At 39.4% G+C, this 19,148-nt stretch overlaps 1 protein-coding gene across 2 annotated transcripts in view; it reads right to left on the bottom strand.

Annotated features, from left to right (window-relative positions):
• The window catches only part of IKZF3 (IKAROS family zinc finger 3), a 94,269-nt gene that overhangs the window by 54,408 nt on the left and 20,713 nt on the right, over nt 1-19,148 (bottom strand). For both annotated transcript variants that reach the window (XM_086357836.1, XM_086357840.1), the window contains 2 exons: nt 13,809-13,862; nt 11,724-11,825 (listed from right to left, as the gene is read on the bottom strand). In XM_086357836.1, coding sequence (XP_086213962.1) covers nt 11,724-11,825; nt 13,809-13,862 — 156 coding nt within the window. The remainder of the gene's footprint in view (nt 1-11,723; nt 11,826-13,808; nt 13,863-19,148) is intronic.

Here is a 19,148-nt window from a genome sequence, read left to right as displayed (position 1 = left end):
ATTTTGTGAATCAGTACCATCAGTTTCCTGGAGAACTTTTAGTAAAACAGATTGTGAGAGTGACTAATTTAGGGGCACTGTCTTTAGTTCTGAATGCTATAGAGTGGAAGAGCATGTCTGGGTTGATAAAGGACCCACTGCTCACTATGAAACAACTGCAGGTGGTTAAGACCCAGCCAGACACACAGCATGTTTTCCATGAGGAAATGGTCAGCTTGATGGACTGGATAAAAGCCACCATAAGGTCTGCTTACGCTGAGAAAGAGGACCATCCAACTCCCTCTGTAAGTGCCAAGTAAAACAACCCAGATGAAGCAGCTGATATGTTTCATATGTAAGCCAGATGACACTGACTTTATGACAACCAAGATAGTCACTCACTGAATATGCCTATTACCGAGGTCATAGTAAATGCTATTGGTTAAGGGGGTGTTCTGATTGATTTCAAACATATACAGCAGTAAGTGGCAGCTTGCAGCAAGTAGCAGTAAGCAGCAGCTAGAAGCAAGGTCTTAGTTTCCCAGACTGGGAGTCCTAACCACTGGACCACAGGGGTCAGCAGTTAGGGTCTGAGTCCCTAGTCTTTGTCTGCCTAGTCAAGAACAAATTCAGGTGAGGAGGTAGAAGGTGAAGAGTAAAGTAATAAGTTTATTAAAAAGGAAAGTACATGCAGAAAGGCACACAGGTGAACTCAGAGAGAGAATCACACCTTTGGGAAGTTTAAATTCTTTATAAGGGGGCAGTTTTTCAGGTCTTTGTCTTCCCTTAGGCCAATCATCTTTTTTTGTCCCCTCCCACCAGCCCACCAGTTAATTTGTCTCAGGACTCTCCCCTGAGGTGTGCAAACACCCTTAGCCAAGAAGAATCTTGAAGTGAAGGCTTCTTGGAAAAGCAAGACTCATTATGGCTTGGCATTAACCCCTGATTTTTGACCCCAAGGAGCCTTTCTGCGCATGTATAGTGTCTTCGTTGTCCCAAAGTGTGGGGGCGGCAGGGGGGTCTGAGATCCTTTACTCTTTCACCCAAACAGGGTTTTGCCCCTCTTTGTCCTTGCCATGCCTATTATTTTAAGGTTTTTACAAGAGACGAAGACTGGCTATTTACCCTGTTTCTTCTGTTACTTGCATTTTGGAGGGCAAACAGGAGGCTGATTGTAAATGCCTTAACAATTTAAATGCCCACCTATCTCTTGTCTCAGGAAATGCAAACAGGAGGCTAATTGTAAGTATCCAGCCTGAAGCCCACTTCTTCCTGCCCCATGAAATGCAAACAGGACGCCAGTTGTAAATGTCTAACCTGGAGCCCATGTATCTCCTAACTCATAAGCATGCACATGTTGTATATAGCATGGTAAAGTTACTGCAGCCACAGAAGGAGATGAGAATGAGGCCTGAAAGGAAGAAGTTTATTACATTCATATGATCCATAGAAGGGGTCACCACATAACAAACAGGGCCACAGGGGAAAGCGCCGGTGCCAGTCAGAATACAGAAAAGAGCAAGGAAAATCCTAGGCTAAGAGCCTTCATTGGACTTTCAGAGAAAAGGCAAGGCAGGCAGGATAAACAGTTAAGGACTGGTTGGTTTGAATAATTACAGCAGGCTTTGTGACAAGTGGTCTCTAGTTGTCTGGTACTTGGCCTTGGATTGATTTCAGGCAAGGGAAATATTAGTTGAGTTCATGAGATTTAGATAAGGAGATAGTAGTTGGGGGGTACAGACTCAGGATTTGGTTGGTTTGTATATGAAAAACATGCTCCTGGCCAAGTCCTTTGCTATCTCTAACAGAAACAGAAGAGATTAAGAAGAGGTGGCAAGAATACACAGAAAAGTTATACAGAAAGTGTCTTAATAACTTGGATAACTACAATGGTGTGATCACTCATCTAGACCCAGACATTTTGGAGTGTGAAGTCAAGTGGGCCTTAGGAACTCCAGCTGAGCTATTTCAAATCCTAAAAGATGATGCTCTTAAAGTGCTACACTCAATATGTCAGCAAATTTGGAAAACTCAGCAGTGGCCACAGGACTGGGAAAGGTCAATTTTCATTCCAGTCCCAAAGAAGAACAATGCTAAAAAGTGTTCAAACTACCATACAGTTGCACTCATTTCATATGCTAGCAAGGTTATTCTCAAAATCCTTCAAGCTAGGCTTCATGAACCAAGAAATTCCAAATGTACAAGCTGGATTTAGAAAAGGCAGAGGAACCAGAGATTAAATTGCCAACGTCTGTTGGATCATAGAAAAAGCAAAAGAATTACAGAAAAACATCTACTTCTGCTTCATTGACTACACTAAAGCCCCTGACAGTGTGGATCACAAAAAACTGTGGAAAATTCTTAAAGAGATGGGAATACCAGACCACCTCACCTGGCTCCTGAGAAACCTGTATGCGAGTCATGAAGCAATAGTCAGAATCAGATATGGGAGAACTGACTGGTTCAAAACTGGGAAAGGAGTATGACAAGGCTGTATATTGTCACCTTGCTTATTTAACTTATATACAGAGTACATAATGTGAAATGCCAGGCTGGATGAAGCACAAGTTGGAATCAAGATTGCTGAGAGAACTATCAACAACCTCAGACATGTAGATGATAGCACTCCAATGGCCAAAAGTGAAGAGGAACTAGAGAGCCTCTCAATGAGGGTGAAAGAGGAGAGCAGAAAAAGTTGGCTTAAAACTCAACATTCAAAAAACTAGGATGAAGGCATCTTGTCCCATCACTTCATGGCAAATAGAAGGGGAAAAAGTGGAAGCAGTGGCAGATTTTATTTTCTTGGGCTCCAAAATCATTGTAGATGGTGATTGCAGCCATGAAATTAAAAGACACTTGCTCCTTGAAAGGAAAGCTATGACAAACCTAGACAGCATACTAGAAAGTAGAGACATCTCTTTGCTGACAAAGATCCACTAATTATTAGAGAAATGCATATCAAAATTACAATGAGGTTCCACTTCACACTGATCAGAATGGCCTTAATGAAAAAGTCTATAAATAATAAATGCTGGGGAGGGTGTGGAGAAAAGAGAACCCTCCAACACTGTTGGTGGGAACGTAAATTGGTGCAGTTACTATGGAAAACAGTAAGGAGGTTCCTCAAAAAACTAAAAATAGAGTTGTCATATAATCCAGCAATCCCACTCCTGGGCATATATCCAGACAAAACTATAGTTCAAAAAGATACGTGTGGCCCAGTGTTCACTGCAGCACTATCTACAACACCCAAGATACTGAAGCAACCTAAATATCCTTCTCCAGGGAATCCTCCCCACCCAGGAATCGAAGGGCAGGCAGATTCTTTACCACTGAGTCACCAGCCTCAGACAAAAAACAGAATGAAATAATGCCATTTGAGGTAACATGGATAGACCTAGAGACTGTCATACTAAGTGAAGTAAGTCAGACAGGAAAAGACAAATATCATATGATATCACTTATATGTGGAATCTAACATATGACACAATGAACTTATTTATGAAATGGAAACAGACTCATAGACTTAGAAAACAAACTTATAGGTTACCAAAGGGGAAAGGAGCTGAGGGAGAAATAAATTAGGAATTTGGGATTAGCAGATACAAACTACTATATATAAAATAGATAAACATGCAAAACTGAATACCAGTCCATCTTATCTGTCTCCTGAGAAACCTGTATGTGGGTCAAGAAGCAACAGTTAGAACCCTGTATGGAATAACTGATTGGTTCAAGATTGAGAAAGGAGTTCAACAGGGCTGTCTGCTGTCACCCATTTGTTTAATCTATATGCTGAGCACATCATGAGAAATGCCAAGCTAGATGAGTTAAAAGCTGGAATCAAGATGGGTGGGAGCAACATCAACAACCTCAGATATGCAGATGATACCACTCTAATGGCAGAAAGTGAAGAGGAACTAAAGAGCCTCTTGATGAGGGTGAAGGAGGAGTGTGAAAGAGCCAGCTTAAAACTAAATATTAAGAAAACTAAAATCATGGTATCCAGCCCCATTACTTCATGCAAATAGAGGGGGAAAAGATGGAAGTAGTGACAAATGTCCTCTTCTTAGGCTCTAAAATCACTGAGGATGATGACTGCAGCCATGAAATCAGAAGACATTAGCTTCTTGACAAAAAGCTATGACAAACCTAGACAGTCATTACTCTGTTGACAAAGGTCCTATTGTCAAGGCTATGGTCTTCCCAGTGGTCATGTACGGTTGTGAGAGCTGGACCATAAGGAAGGTGGAGTACCAGAGAATTGATGCCTTCAAACCGTGGTGCTAGAGAAGACTCCTGAGAGTCCCATGGACAGCAAGATCAAACCAGTTAAGCTTAAGGGAAATCAACCCTGAATACTTATTGGAAGGACTGATGCTGAAGCTGAAACTGCAGTATTTTGGTCATCTGATGCGATTTACAGTGGACTCATTGGGAAAGTCCCTGATGCTGGGAAAGATTCAGGGCAGAAGGAGAAGAGGGCGTCAGAGGATGAGATGGCTGTATGGCATCACCAATGCAATGCACATGAACTTAGGCAGGAGGTGGTGAGGGACAGAGAGGCCTAACGTGCTGCAGTCCATGGAGTTGCAAAGAGTCGGACATGACTGGGCGACTGAACAACATGTACACCTGAATCACTCTGCTGTATACCAGCAACTAACAGAACATTGTAAATCAACTATACTTCAATTAAAAAAAAAAAAACAAAATGAATATAAGGGTTAATGGATTAAGGTGAAAGTTTGGAGGAAAACTGGTATGTCCTAAGTGATTGCAACTCTTTTACCTGGATGTATTATGGGAATGGTTGCTGTGTCTGACCAGGGAACTCTTTTGTAGAACAGGAGGCATGAAAATCTATCCTTCAAGTAATATTAATTGGACATGCTAAATGAGGATGAATAAGATTGCCCAAGTCCACACAGGGTAGAAGAGAAGCTGGAGCACTGGCGTGGACAAACTCTATGCAATAGTTCTATGTGGAGCACAGACTGGGGCTTATGGCAAAAACCTGGGAGTGCTTCCTAGTGACAGCTATGGCGATGACAGAATAGAGAATTTCTACTTGAGGGGAAAGTAGTGGGCTTATATCAGACATTAATTGAAACTTCCCCAATGATTGCAGGACAAACAATAATCTCAGTATCTGAAATACCCATGGTATCTTAGATGGTATCAGAAAAATGTTCTAATGAGGAGGGCAATGCCCAGAAGAGTGCCACAAGAAAATGGAAATGGCTTACACAGGATTATGCTACAAGAGAATGCAAGCTGCAGATATAAGCAGGGAGCCTCTTTTCTATTAGGACTGACTTTGGAACTGTGTAAGGAGCTGCCAGATTCTATCATCACTTGGACAGTGCCCTATAAACTTCTCTCTTTTTTTTTAAAGCTTTTTATTTTTTATTGGAGTATAGCCAATTAACAATGTTGTGATAGGTGGACAGTGAAGGGACTCAGTCATACTTATACATGTATCCATTCTCCCCCAAACTCCCCTTCCATCCAACCTGCCCCATAACATTGAGCAGAGTTCCATGTGCTATACAGTAGGTCCCTGTTGGTTATCCATTTTAAATATAGCAGAGTATACATGTCCATCCCAAACTATCCCTTCCCAGCATCCTCTCCCTGCCCCAACCCCAGCAACCATTAATTTATTCTCTATGTCTGTGAGTCTCTTTCCCCTATAAACAGTTCTTATGTTCAGTCACTCAGTTGTGTCTGACTCTTTGCAGCCCCCGCCAGGCTCTTCTGTTCAAGGAATTTTCCAGGCAAGAATACTGGAGTGGGTTGCCAATATCTACTCCAGGAGATGTTCCAGACCCAGGGACTGAACCCAAGTCTCTTATGTCTCCTGTATCATAAGATTCTTTACCACTGGTACCACTTGGGAAGCCCAAACAGCTCTTAACTGACCAACAAAGGTCTGCTTGATGTATGGATGGCAGTCTAAGGTAAATGGCCAATATCCTATTTGAAAGACCTTCTTCAATCTTCTGATTGAAGAAGGTAAAAACAAATCAGTTTGGTGGGATGAATTACATGCTGCTTTCCTAGCAGTGATGGAAGAATTGAACAATAATGAAAGCCTCTATGTTTTGGTTTTTACCTGACTAATGTGTGATGGTCAATGACCTGGCCATATTGATAGGCAGAAGGCAATAGAAATCTGGCCTATTAAAGGGATGCCCACATGGAGTAGAACCCTGCAGAAATCACTATGGAAACTGGAGAGTACATTAAAGCAGGACAGGTTGACGTTCAACAGAAGAATCTCCTTCCAGACTAGATGATGATCAGTCATCCAGTTTATATACTGGTATATTAGCTTGAGATGGCAACCTGGGTCCATGAAATGAGTAGACATTTGGGGACCAAAGTAGTGCAGAGGGCTGAATTTGGACATATTCCTTTTGCACTCTTTGAGGCTCAAAATGCCAACAAGAACTGTTCAGTATGCCAACAAGAGAAACAGAGGCTGCAGATGGCTATGGGGGGATTCCTCAGGGGGAAGACCCCACACATAGCTGGTAGGTGGATTACACTGAACCAATGTCAGTAGCCCCAGCAGGGCTACAAATGGGTTTTGACAGACTAGACATTGACTCTCTACTGAGTTTTGCTTACCTGGTGATAGAAGCAGAGTCCAAGTACTATAAAAGAATCGCAATAGAAGATATTGAACACATTTGGATCATCAAATCACATTTTATCAGAGAAAGGAACACACTTTACAGCTCATAATGCCAAATAATGAATAGTCAGAGAGATTCTTCTCGGAATAAGTTTCATAGAAAATTGGAACAAGCATTTGAAATACTCCTTGTTTAAAACAGGGGGAGATGGAGGCATGAGGGTTTGGTTAACGTGTTTTCAACAGTAAAAAAAAAAAAAGATACAATCTGTTTGTAGGATATATATTAAATTTTAAGTTGACCTTAAAATGCATTCCAATATACATCAGGTGCAGACAAATACTGTTTGACTCCATCTACACAAGACACCTAGAACAGTCAAATTCATGGAGTCAGAGGCTGGGGGTAGAGAGTGGGGATGGGGAACGGGGAGTTAGTATTTAATGGGGACAGAGTCTCAATTTAGGAAGGTAAAAAATTCAGGAGATGGATGATGGTGAGAGTTGCACAACATTGTGAATGCACTTGGTGCCACTCAACTGTATAATTAAATATGGTTAAAACAGTATGTTTTATATTATGTGACTTTTACCACAACAAAAAAATTTTAATAAATTAAAACATTAAAAAAAAAGACACAACATAATAGGAGCTAAGGCAGCGTTGTTCCCACAAATGGATTCCTCTGTTTTTCTGGGGAAGAGAGGGTGGTGAGAGGCTGCTGGTATGATTATGCAATTTTTTTCATGAGAGGAAAATAATGGTCTGACTACATGATTCTTTCCAAGGAGAGAGGACACTGGTATGATAAACGTACTTTTTGTTTTCTTCTCCATATACCTCAACTTTCCCTTTCCAATCTGATGCCCTGTGGTCACAGGACCAGGGATGCAACTACAAGTGCCAGAAACAGGCAAGAAATTGTAACTATAGTTTTACACCTTTATGTCAGGATTCCTAAAGGCCTGGCAGGGCAGGTAGTGCCTTCATTCTATTTGGCAAAATCAAGGTTAACACTTGAAAGTAGCTATTGCCCCGTGGTAAAAATAAATAGCCCAGTGGTTATGTAGCTAAGTAATTCTACCCTATATGACTAGAAAGGAACTGAAGGGGAAGCACTTACTACACTAGTATGTTGCCTGAAATCTAGAACAGCACAGTTGCTAAATCTAAAGTTCCTTCCAAATGTGGAAAAGTTTAGGTATAAATAAATGGAGAGAAGGAGGAACAGTAGTTCAGGGTAAAGGAATGAATCAATGGGCTATGCAAATGAAGGAAATCTAATATCATATTACAATCTCAACAGAGGCTCAGAGCAAGGGAATAATACCATCTTTTAGCTCAATTATGGGCTTCCCTGGTGGCTCAGAAAGTAAAGAATCCACCTGCAATGCGGGACAGCAGGGTTCAGCTCCTGGTTTGGGAAGATCCCCTGGAGAAGGTAACTCCAGTATTCTAGCCTGGAGAATTCCATGGACAGAGGAGCCTGGCAGGCTACAGACCATGGGGTCATAAACAGTCGGACGCAACTAAGCAACTTTCACTTTAGCTCAATTACACCAGATGCTTGAAAAGATGAAACCATGTATTGCTGAGACTACTTGTGGCTTTGGAACTTGACAAGATCAAATGGAAGCACACAAATCTGAGTGGTCTCACCCTTGAAGACATTTTCATATGATATGATGATGGACTAGAGTAATTAATGACTGAATGTGACTCTAGTGATGTACCAGTATCTTTTGACTTATATGATGCTTTTGCTATAAGAGATTAGTGGTCAGAGACAAAATATACATTTGGTCTCTGTCCCAGGTTCCTGGTATGAAGTTCCTAGTTCAGTAAGTCACTCAGTCGTGTCTGTCTCTTTGCGACCCCTGGACTGCAGCACACCGGGCCTCCCTGTCCATCACCAACTCCCAGAGTTTACTCAAACTCATGTCCATTGAGTCGGTGATGCCATCCAACCATCTCATCCTCTGTCATCCCCTTCTCCTCCCAGCTTCAATCTTTCCCAGCATCAGGGTCTTTCCAAATGAGTCAGTTCTTCCCATCAGGTGGCCTAAGTATTGGAATTTCAGCTTCAGCATCAGTCCTTCTAATAAATATTCAGGACTGATTTCCTTTAGGATGGGTTGGTTGGATCTCCTAGCTGTCCAAGGGACTCTCAAGAGTCTTCTCCAGCACCACAGTTCAAAAGCATCAGTTCTTCGGTGCTCAACTTTCTTTATAGTCCAACTCTCACATCTGTACATGACTACTGGAAAACCATAGCTTTGACTAGATGGACCTTTGTTGGCAAAGTAATGTCTCTGCTTTTTAATAGGCAGTCTAGGTTGTCATAACTTTTCTTTCAAGGAGCAAGCGTCTTTTAATTTCATGGCTGCAATCACCATCTGTAGTGATTTTGGAGCCCCCGAAAATAAATTCTCTCTCACTGTTTCCATTGTTTCCCCATCTATTTGAAGTTCCTAAAACCCTTGGAATTCCCTGAGTGATAAGAATGTCTTTTGTTATTCATAACAGGCCCCTTTCAATAATACCTGAGTTTATGCTACTGAAGTAACTTAGCTTGCAGCCCCTAAATAGCCTAGGTCACCTGAAACACCAAGTGATTAGAGGACTGGAACTTACAGTGTCACGCACCAACCTCCAGGAGGGGAACTGGAGATTGAGCTCTATAATACTTTTGAACCGTAAGATTCAAAGAGTGTCTGGTGATGACATCAAGCTGCTGAGAGTGTGGTTGGCCCAGAGAGGGCATGGAAGTTTTGCACTCCCCACCCCACAGCTTGCCCTATGTACCTCTTCCATTTGGCTATTCCTGAGTTGCGTTCTTTATGATAAACCAGTAATAGTATGTAAAGGGTTTTCCTAAGTTCTGTGAGTCATTCTAGCAAACGATCAAACCTGAAGGGAGGGTGGTGTGGGAAATCCTAAATCTGTAGTCAAGTTGGACAGAAGGGCAGGTAACCTGGGGACCTGGAACTTTCAACTGAAGTCTGAGTGAGGGCAGTCTTGTGGCTGAGTTCTATGAGTTTTGTAATAATTCTAGAAATTAGCATAAGAATTGAATTGAATTGTTGGATGCCCAGTTGGTATCTAGAGAACTGGTGGAAAACATCCTAAACAAACTTTCTATCATGAATATGTATTACTTTAATAACAGAAAAGAGTAAAATAAACATGTTATTTTAAAAAATGAAATATGAAAAGACAACCAACAGAATGGGAAAAAATATTTGCAAAGTGACCAACAAGAGATTAATCTCCAAAATATACAAATAGCTCATGCAGCTCAATATCAAAAAAGCAATCAATTGAATCAAAATAAGAGCTAAAGATCTAAATAGACATTTCTCCAAAGAAGACATACAGATGACCAAAAAAGCACATGAAGAGATGCTCAACATCACTGATTATTAGAGAAACACAAATCAAAACTACAATAAGGTACCACCTCACACTGGTCAGAATGGCCATCATCAAAAAACTTACAAACAATAAATGCTATAGAGAGTGTGGAAAAAAGGAATACCTCTTATGCTATTGGTGGGAATATAAATTGGTACAGTCACTACGGAAAAGAGTATGAAAGTTCCTCAAAAAAACAAAAAATATAGTTACCATATGATATAGCAATCTCATTCCTGGGCATATACTCAGAGAAAACCATAAATTGTAAAGATACACGAAACCCAATGTTCATTGCAGCACTATTTACAATAGTCAGGACATGGAAGCAAGCTAAATGACCATCACAGATGAATGAATAAAGAAGATATGGTGCATATATACAATGGAATATTACTCAGCCATAAAAAGGAATGAAATAATGCCATTTGCAACAACATGGATGGACCTAGAGATTGTCATACTGAGTGAAATAAGTCAGATACAAAGACAAATACCATATGATATCACGTATTGTAGAATCTTTAAAAATGTTACAAGTGAATTTATTTACAAATCAGAAATAGAGTCACAAACATAGAAAACAAACTTATGGTTACTGAGGGGGAAGGAGGGGAGGGATAAACCGGGAGATTGAGATTTACATATGCATACTACTATATATATAAAATAGATGACTAATAAGAACCTACTGTTAGCGCACGGAACTCTACTAAATACTCTGTAATGACTTATATGGGAAAAGAATCTAAAAGAGTAGATATATATTTATATTTAACTGATTCACTTTTCTGTACAGTAGAAACTAACACTTGGCACCCCACTCCTGTACTCTTGCCTGGAAAATCCCCTGGACGGAGGAGCCTGGTAGGCTGCAGTCTATGGGGTCACTAAGAGTCGGACATGACTGAGCGACTTCACTTTCACTTTTCACTTTCATGCACTGGAGAAGGAAATGGCAACCCACTCCAGTGTTCTTGCCTGGAGAATCCCAGGGACGGGAGAGCCTGGTGGGCTGCTGTCTGTGGGGTAGCACAGAGTCGGACACGACTGCAGCGACTTAGCAGCAGTAGCAGCAGAAACTAACACAGCATTGTAAATTAACTATACCCCAATAAAAGGTTTTTTTTCTTTTTTTTTAATTTATTTTAATTGGAGGCTAATACTTTACAATATTGTGGTGGTTTCTGCCATACATTCACATGAGTCAGCCATGGGTGTATATGTGTTCCCCATCCTGACCCTCCCTCCCACCTCCCTCCCCATCCCATCCCTCAGGGTCATCCCAGTGCACCAGCCCTGAGCACCCTGTCTCATTCATCAAACCTAGACTGGCAATCTATTTCACATATGATAATATACATGTTTCAATGCTATTCTCTCAAATCATCCCACCTTCGCCTCTCCCACAGAGTCTAAAAGCCTGTTTTTTACATCTGTGTCTCTTTTGCTGTTATACCCCAATAAAAGTAATTTAAAAAATTTTTTATGAAGTTATTATAGCTTGAACACTTAAATTCTCAAAATCTGCTGATATCCTACAGCAAATTATTAAATGCAAATATTTGTAAAGTGAATAAAACTGAATTCCTCCCAACTCAATCCACATATATAAGTTTTCCTGATTTCTTCTCCATACTGAGCCCCAACCGTCTCTTTAGTTCTGGTCTGTATACTATGGCTCACCTCCTATGTCTTCATCCTCATTGGCTGGGCCTTCTGTACCATCCACATTTTCTGTTTCATGAGCTTTGGTTAAATCGTAGTCATTCAAAAGCTCTGAACCTTCTAGGAGATAAAAAGAATTTTAACTATGAAGTAATTTGAAAGGATTTTTATAAACCTGTTTCAGCTTTATCCAATCCCTAAGTGATAGACAATATCCTTTCACATACACCCAAGCAAGATATATGTGAAATTTTAGAAATATGTCCAAGGTTTATTTGCCTTTCAATTAGACATCATTTTCTTGAATAGTTCTTTCACCTTAAATTCCACTCAAGTTCCTTCTGGATAGAAATTCTCTCTCCTTTGGTGTATTTCAGGATATTCAGTAAGATGTTAAGACCAAGAATATTAACATATAGTGATGAGAAATATTGAGCCTGAGACTACTGGCAAAATTCAATTTGGGAAAGATGCTTTCCCGAGAGGAAGCCTATAAGCTTCTGAACACCAAATTCTATTTTCCCTTTCTGTTCACATTATAAATATGATTTTGTGGAAAGCATACTAGCCCCCAAATTCTTTTATTTCTTCAAACATTTACTAAATGTTGACAAGGCTACAGATATGAATAGGTCATAATTTCTGTATTCAAAGAGCTGATAATTTACAGATGTAGATAAAACAAACCCACAAATACAATGCAAGATTCAGACAAGAGATAAGTCTAAAATGTAGACTCGGACAAGAGATTAAGGGAAATACAAAGTGCTATGGGAGTTTCTAAGTAAAAGGCAGTAGATATGATAAAAAGCATGGTTAAATAAACAACAAACTTGCTAATAATTAAGTTTAACAAAGACACAATTTTTTACAATAAATATCGAAAATACTAGAAGTAAGGAAGAAGGCATGACATAGCTAGAATTTTTTCACATATAAGCATGGTAGCTTAATAAAAAAAAAATGATAACAAAAGAAATGAACAGAAAAGACCCACTTGCCATCAAACTCCTTCCCAAGAGTCAATAAAATATTTGCTGAGAACCTATTACATGCAACAAACAGTCAAAAACACTGAACCCTGCAGCACTAAGGAGCTGAAACAGGAGAGGTGACGGAAACTGCAGTGGCTTCCTTTCTGCTGCAAGCATGACTGAACACGGAGAACAGGACATTTTACTGGAATATAGGAGTAAAATGGAAACGTATCACACAAGATACATGACGAAGAGGTCCTGAAAATGCAGTCGTCATGGATTCAGGTGAAGTTTCTCATTTCTGCATATCATATACTCTTAGACACTAAGACACTGCTCTAAACAATAGTTTTCTTTTCTCAAGCCTGAAATGATAGATTCACAGAGCCCTGTATATGAACAACTGATATGAGGTACATGTTCAATTAAAACATAAGGTTACAACTCAGAGTAAAATAAAGACACCTGTGTGGTAAATTTTGTAATATAGCAAAAGCTTTGATTCAAACAAAGTGAGTATATCAATAGAGAAACACAGAATTTATTTTTAGGAAATAGATTATTTTAAGTGTATATAGTTTATTCTGGAGCAAGGGTCAGCAAACCATGGCCTAGGGCCAAATTTAGCCATGGCCTATTTTTATTAATATATAGACCCAGGAAGTAGGAATGGTTTTACAGTTTTAAAGATTGTAAAAAATATAAAGAAGAATATACAACAGAGACCATATACGGCCCACAAAGTCTAAAATATTTACTCTCTGGCCCTTTACAAATAAAGTTTACTGACCACTGTTCCTGAGTGAAAAGCACAAGTTTTATAAGCTATGATATTGTTCAACAAAAGCTGTCTTAATTCAAATGAGTCAGCTGAAAATTTTTTTTAAGAAAAAAAAAAAAACAACAGTGAAAAAATAAAAAAACATTGGGTGGGGTGGTTTGGCTCTGTGATGTCAGATAACTTATATGATCTAAACGGATGCATTATTTTTGTATCAGGAAGACACGACTTCATTTTTTCCACAACCCATTTCCATAGCATGTATATTGCAATCAGAATATTCCCCTTCATTTGAACTATTCAGTAAAGGTATATTTTTAGAGAGGAAAGATATGATGTTGTTACCTGTGGGCACAGACTGCTCTTGAGTGCTTTTCAGTTCCACATTTGGTTTTATATCTGAAACGAAAAGGATTATAAATATTAGCTTTTTAGAGTAAATTTTTTTCAGATTTGAGCATTCTAAATTTAATAAGGATACCACTTTGGAAGATTTAGTTGCCGATTTCCTCTCCAGAGCAGGACTATTCTCTACATCCTTCCTAAAAAGTGTCTCAAGGAGAATAAAAAGAATCCATGCCAAAATTATATTTTAAAGTGATTAAGAGGAAAAAATTACTATTCTGCATTTATTCTGGTATTTTTATTTTTTTATAAAGACCCGAGTTCCTATCTGGTATTGTCTTGTTTCAGTCTACAGATCTTTCTTCAGCATATCTACTAGTGCAACTGTATGAATGACAGCTTTTCTCAACTTTCCATTTATTTGGAAATATCTTTATTTTGCCTTAAAATTTAAAGGATATTTTTACTTGACATAGAATTATGGGCTGACAGTTTTCTTCTGTCACTTTAAAGATGGCATTCCACTATCTCCTTATCCTCTATTGTTTCTGATGAGAAGAATATTTTCTATCACTGTTTTCCTTTATATATTCTTTTTCTCTGAATGCTTTCAAGATTTTCTCCTTAGTTTTTAGCAGTTTAACTACTATATGCCTAGGTGTGATTTTATCTGCATTTATCTCACATGGGTCCACCAAACTCCTTACCTGTAAAATTGTGTTTTTCACTAAACCTGGTAATTTTTCAGCTATTATTTCTTCAAATTCTTTTTCTCCTCCATTCTTTTGCCCTTTTTCTTCAAGGACGTCATCTACATTAGATTTTTTCATATTCCTACATTTTCCTGAGGTCCTGTTCTTTTCCCCTTAAAGTTCTTTTCTCTGTTGCTCAGATTGAATACTTTCATTAATCAATCTTCAAGTTCATTATCCTTTCTTCTGTCATCTTAATGTACTATCAAGCCTATTCAGTGAGTTTTCTATTTCAGATACTGTAATTTTTAGTTCTAGAATTCTATTTTCATCTTTTCTATAGTCTCTCTCTGGGGTAGGAAATGGCAACCCACTCCAGTATTCTTGCCTGGAGAATCCCATGGACAGAGAAGCCTGGTGGGCTACAGTCCATGGGGTCACAAAAAGTCGGACATGATTGCGTGACTGAGCGCACTACACAGTCTCTCTGCTAGATTTCCTATTTGTTAATTCATTACAAGCACATTTTCCTTTGCATCTGAGTATAATTATTATACTTGTTTAAGAGGCTTGTCCTCCAATTCTAATATCTATATCATTTTGGGGTTAGTCACCTATGATTTCCTTTTCTCTTGAGTATGGGTCACATTTTCCTGCTTATTCAAATAACCTAATAATTCTGGATTGTACCCTGAAAATTATAAAGATACGTTACAGAATTTCTGGAGTTTGTTATGTTCCTTTGAAGGATATAGGAGATTTTCTTTGTTTACTTTACTTTTTAAAGCATGTAGTTAAACTCATATTCTGTTTCATTTGTGGTGGGAAGCATCTAGGGTAATCAATTGTCCCAGTATACCTGGGATTGAAGGTTTTCCAAGACTACAGCACTTTCACAGCCTTAGGAAAACTGGCACAAACTGGTACTCTTGCAGAAGCATAAATCTCTGTTCAGTTACTTTCACCTCAGATGGACTGCTCAGGGTGTGACTCATACAAGTATAGTTCAAGGAGTAGCTAAAGATTTGGTCCAGCTAGAGCATTTATACACAAAAGGCCCTCTCTACCCTCTCCACTCTAGGATTTCCCCCTTTGCTTCCTATGATTGCTTGTGATTGCTATGGTTTTTTAAGCCAGTAAAACTGTGGATTATCTATTCAAGTTTTGGTCACCCAGATGCTAAAACTGGGACCTGCCTTTGAGCAAAACAGCCTTAAAAACAGGTTGGTTTTGGTTATTTTCCAATGCCTGCAGGTAAAAGATTTTTCATATTTTGTCCAGAATTATAATTATTATCTGCTGGAAGGTTGGTTCAATGGGACCAACCTCCTCTACTACTAGAAATTGAAACTCTCCATTTGTTCTTTATTTCAATGGTGATCATATACCCATAACTGCTCTAGATACCACTAATTTCAAATAATCTGTATTTCAGACATATTTTAATTTTTGTTTTGAAAAATACAGTCACTGCATTTACATTCTATCCTAATATTAAAAGTTTAACACACCACCCATTAGATGTTAGCAACAAAGCTTAAGTGCAGGAAAAATACAAATATTTTTAAAATAAACAAGCATTAGTCAGTCAGTCAGTCATGGCCGACTCTTTACGACCCCATGGACTATAGCTCACTAGGCTCCTGTGTCTATGGGATTCTTCAAGCAAGAATACTGGACTGGGTTGCCATTTCCTACTCCAGGGGATCTTTCTAGCCAGGGACTGAACCCAGGTTTCTTGCACTGAAGACAGATTCTTTACCATCTGAGCCACCAGGGAAGCCTTTTGTAAAATAAGCAAAGGGGCAGCCTAATATGCAGTGTTAAAACCCAAGATGGGTGAAAGAAACGTCCATACAAGGAATAGGGACAGGCCAGGGTAGGCTGTTGGAGACCAACCAATATGAAAAGTGTGCCTGTGTGGGATGCACATTTAGCATGAGATGAGGAGGGATTCTACATGAAGGGCAGACAGATTGGCAAGTCAGAGCCTAAGCAGGACGAGAAGGGCAGGAGAATCACCTGGGCTGGAGTGATGAAGAACGTACCCAAGTAAGAGATGGCCTAGCATGAGGAGTCAGAGCCTGAGCATAGAGAAGAGGCCATTTATGCCTGGGGGTGCTCTCATTTCAGGGAGTAGACAGGGTTAGCAAAGCACCCACATAGGGACAGTGGGGGCACCAAAGAGCCCAAATGGAGTGAGGAGAGTTTCTATGTTTGGGAGTATCCAAGGCAAAGTGTCAGAACTTGATTGGGTTGAAGAGGGCATCCACATATTAAGGGCAGCTTTGCACTGGGATCTGTGCTGTGCTTAGTTGCTCAATTGACTCTTTGCGACCCCATGGACTGTAGCCCACCAGGCTCTTCTGTCCATGGGGATTCTCCAGGCAAGAATACTGGAGTGGACTGCCATGCCCTCCTCTAGTGGATCTTTCCAACCCAGGTCTCCTGCATTGTAGGTGGATTCTTTACCGTCTGAGCCACCAGAGAAGCCCAAGAATACTGGAACGGTTAGCCTATCCCTTCGTCAGGGGATCTTCCCGACCCAGGATTTGAACCAGGTTTCCTGCATTGCAGGTAGATATTTTTACCAGTTGAGCTATCTGGGAAGCCCATCAGACCCTAATAGAAAAGGGTATCCACGTAGGTGAGTGCCTGCAGTACAGGATGTCAGAAACCAAATGAGGCAAGGTAAGAATCTTCACTGAAGAGGAAATGGCAGTGGCAGTGGATGACTGTTTATACAAAGGAGGATTGATTAAGTAAGAAAAACATAATAAGGATAATGAGACCCAGGTTTTTCTCTGTCAGAGAAGGGAGTTATAAATATGGAAACCTGTGGTCCTATATTGGAAATGGAAGTACTGGCAGGAACACATGGCTTTGACTATACATAAACTGATACAAAATATAGATGGAAATGTGTGTATATGTATGGTATAACACACCTGGTCTCTAGCTCTGTCCACTGAGAGCCCCTGGGAGCAGTGACATCACAACAGCTTTCAGGATACGGATATTAACTTCTAAGTATCATTCTCAACTTATAGAAACCATATTCCTTGGAGAAATGGCTGACTCCAGCACTGGGGGAGGGAAAGTACAGATGAGTCTGGAACATTTTGTTGTGCCAGAAAGCAAGGAAGTGCTCACAGAAACAAGAGCATATATTAAAAGGATATGGAAATTATTTTGAAGGGGTTCCCACTGGCCAAATCTGAGACAAGGGAGCATAAAAGTTATAATGATAGTATTGGATTACAACCTATTAAAAAGCATAAATTCATGAGTCCATATTGACATTAATAAGTAGTTGATAAATGTAAAGTCCAGTAACAAATGGAAAATTTACATAGTTGCAAAATGCTTCTTCTCAAAATATTATTACAAAGATAAAAAGAGAAACTACATAGTGAAGAACCTTGTAGACACCACTGTACTGAGTAAAGTGATCATTATCAGTAATGGGACAAATGAAAATTATGTGTCCACTGATAATGAAAAGAACACAGCTTCACTTCTGTAATATACCTGCCAGACATGCACAATCTAAATCTAACCATGAGAAAACTAACTCTAATTGAGGGATAATTTACAAAATAACTGGCTTGTAATTCTCAAAAGTGTCACAGTCATGACCAACTGAAGAACTATTCCAGACTGAAGGACAGGGAAGAGACGTGACAACTAAATGCATACGTGATTCTGAGCTGAATTCTCCTGAGGTAAAGGGCATTAAAGAAGCTACTGGAGAAATCTGAGTGGGGTCTGAGGATTAAATTGTAGTAATGTCCCAGTGTTAATTTCCTGGTTTTGATAGTTGTTTCCTGGTTATGTAGGAGAAGGTAGAACACACACTAAAGTAGTCAAGGGTGGATAGGGCTTTATGTCAGCAACTTACTCTCAAAATTTCCGGAAAAAAAAAAGTTTTTTTGTACTGTATTGCAACTTTTCTGTAAGTTTGATAGTGGGAGTTTTTTAAAAGCTTTTTTTTTTTTTTTCAGCTAACTGTGAAACTTTTAACTGCACACTAAAGGGATTCTGAACAAAAAACAAAAAGAAAGAAAAGTAGCTCAAAAGTTTCACACGAACAATCTTCATGTGAAAACACATTTTAGTTATTACAGAGCAAGATGGCTTTTGATTTGGTGACCTAAAGAAAAAAGGTCCTAGTCCCCTGAGCCTCTTAAACTCTCTGACAATGACATTTAAATAGCTCTCAATATTTTTTCAAGCAGCCTTTGTGCGGCGTATAACACCAGAAGGAACTGAGTATAGTTTCCAAGAAAAAAAGGAGATCTGACTATCCGAGTATTCAAAGTTTGAAGGAGACATTTAAACCATCTATGACTTCCCTGGAAGTCCAGTGGTTAAGACTCACGTTTCCACTGCAGGGGACACAGGTTCAATCCCTGGTCAGGGAACTAAGATCCCATCTGCTGTGGCACAGCCAAAAAGAAAAGAAAACCATCTATAATCAGGCTATATGGATGCTCTTCTTAGGTGCTAAAAAATACTTAAAATACAGGAACAAAGGAGACTGAAGTGTATTTTCCCCTCTTGAATGTAAACATCTTTATAAAAATGTGAAGTCTAGTAGTGAATAGATGATAAAGGAATTCCCACCTGAAGACCAGAAACCTATTAA

Source organism: Bos grunniens, chromosome 19, assembly GCF_055505025.1.
Source record: "Bos grunniens cultivar Pamir isolate PY7600 chromosome 19, Bosgru_T2T1.0, whole genome shotgun sequence".
Lineage (NCBI taxonomy): Eukaryota > Metazoa > Chordata > Mammalia > Artiodactyla > Bovidae > Bos > Bos grunniens.
The sequence above is the reverse complement of the archived record's forward strand: the minus strand, read 5'-3'. Positions and strand labels throughout refer to the sequence as shown.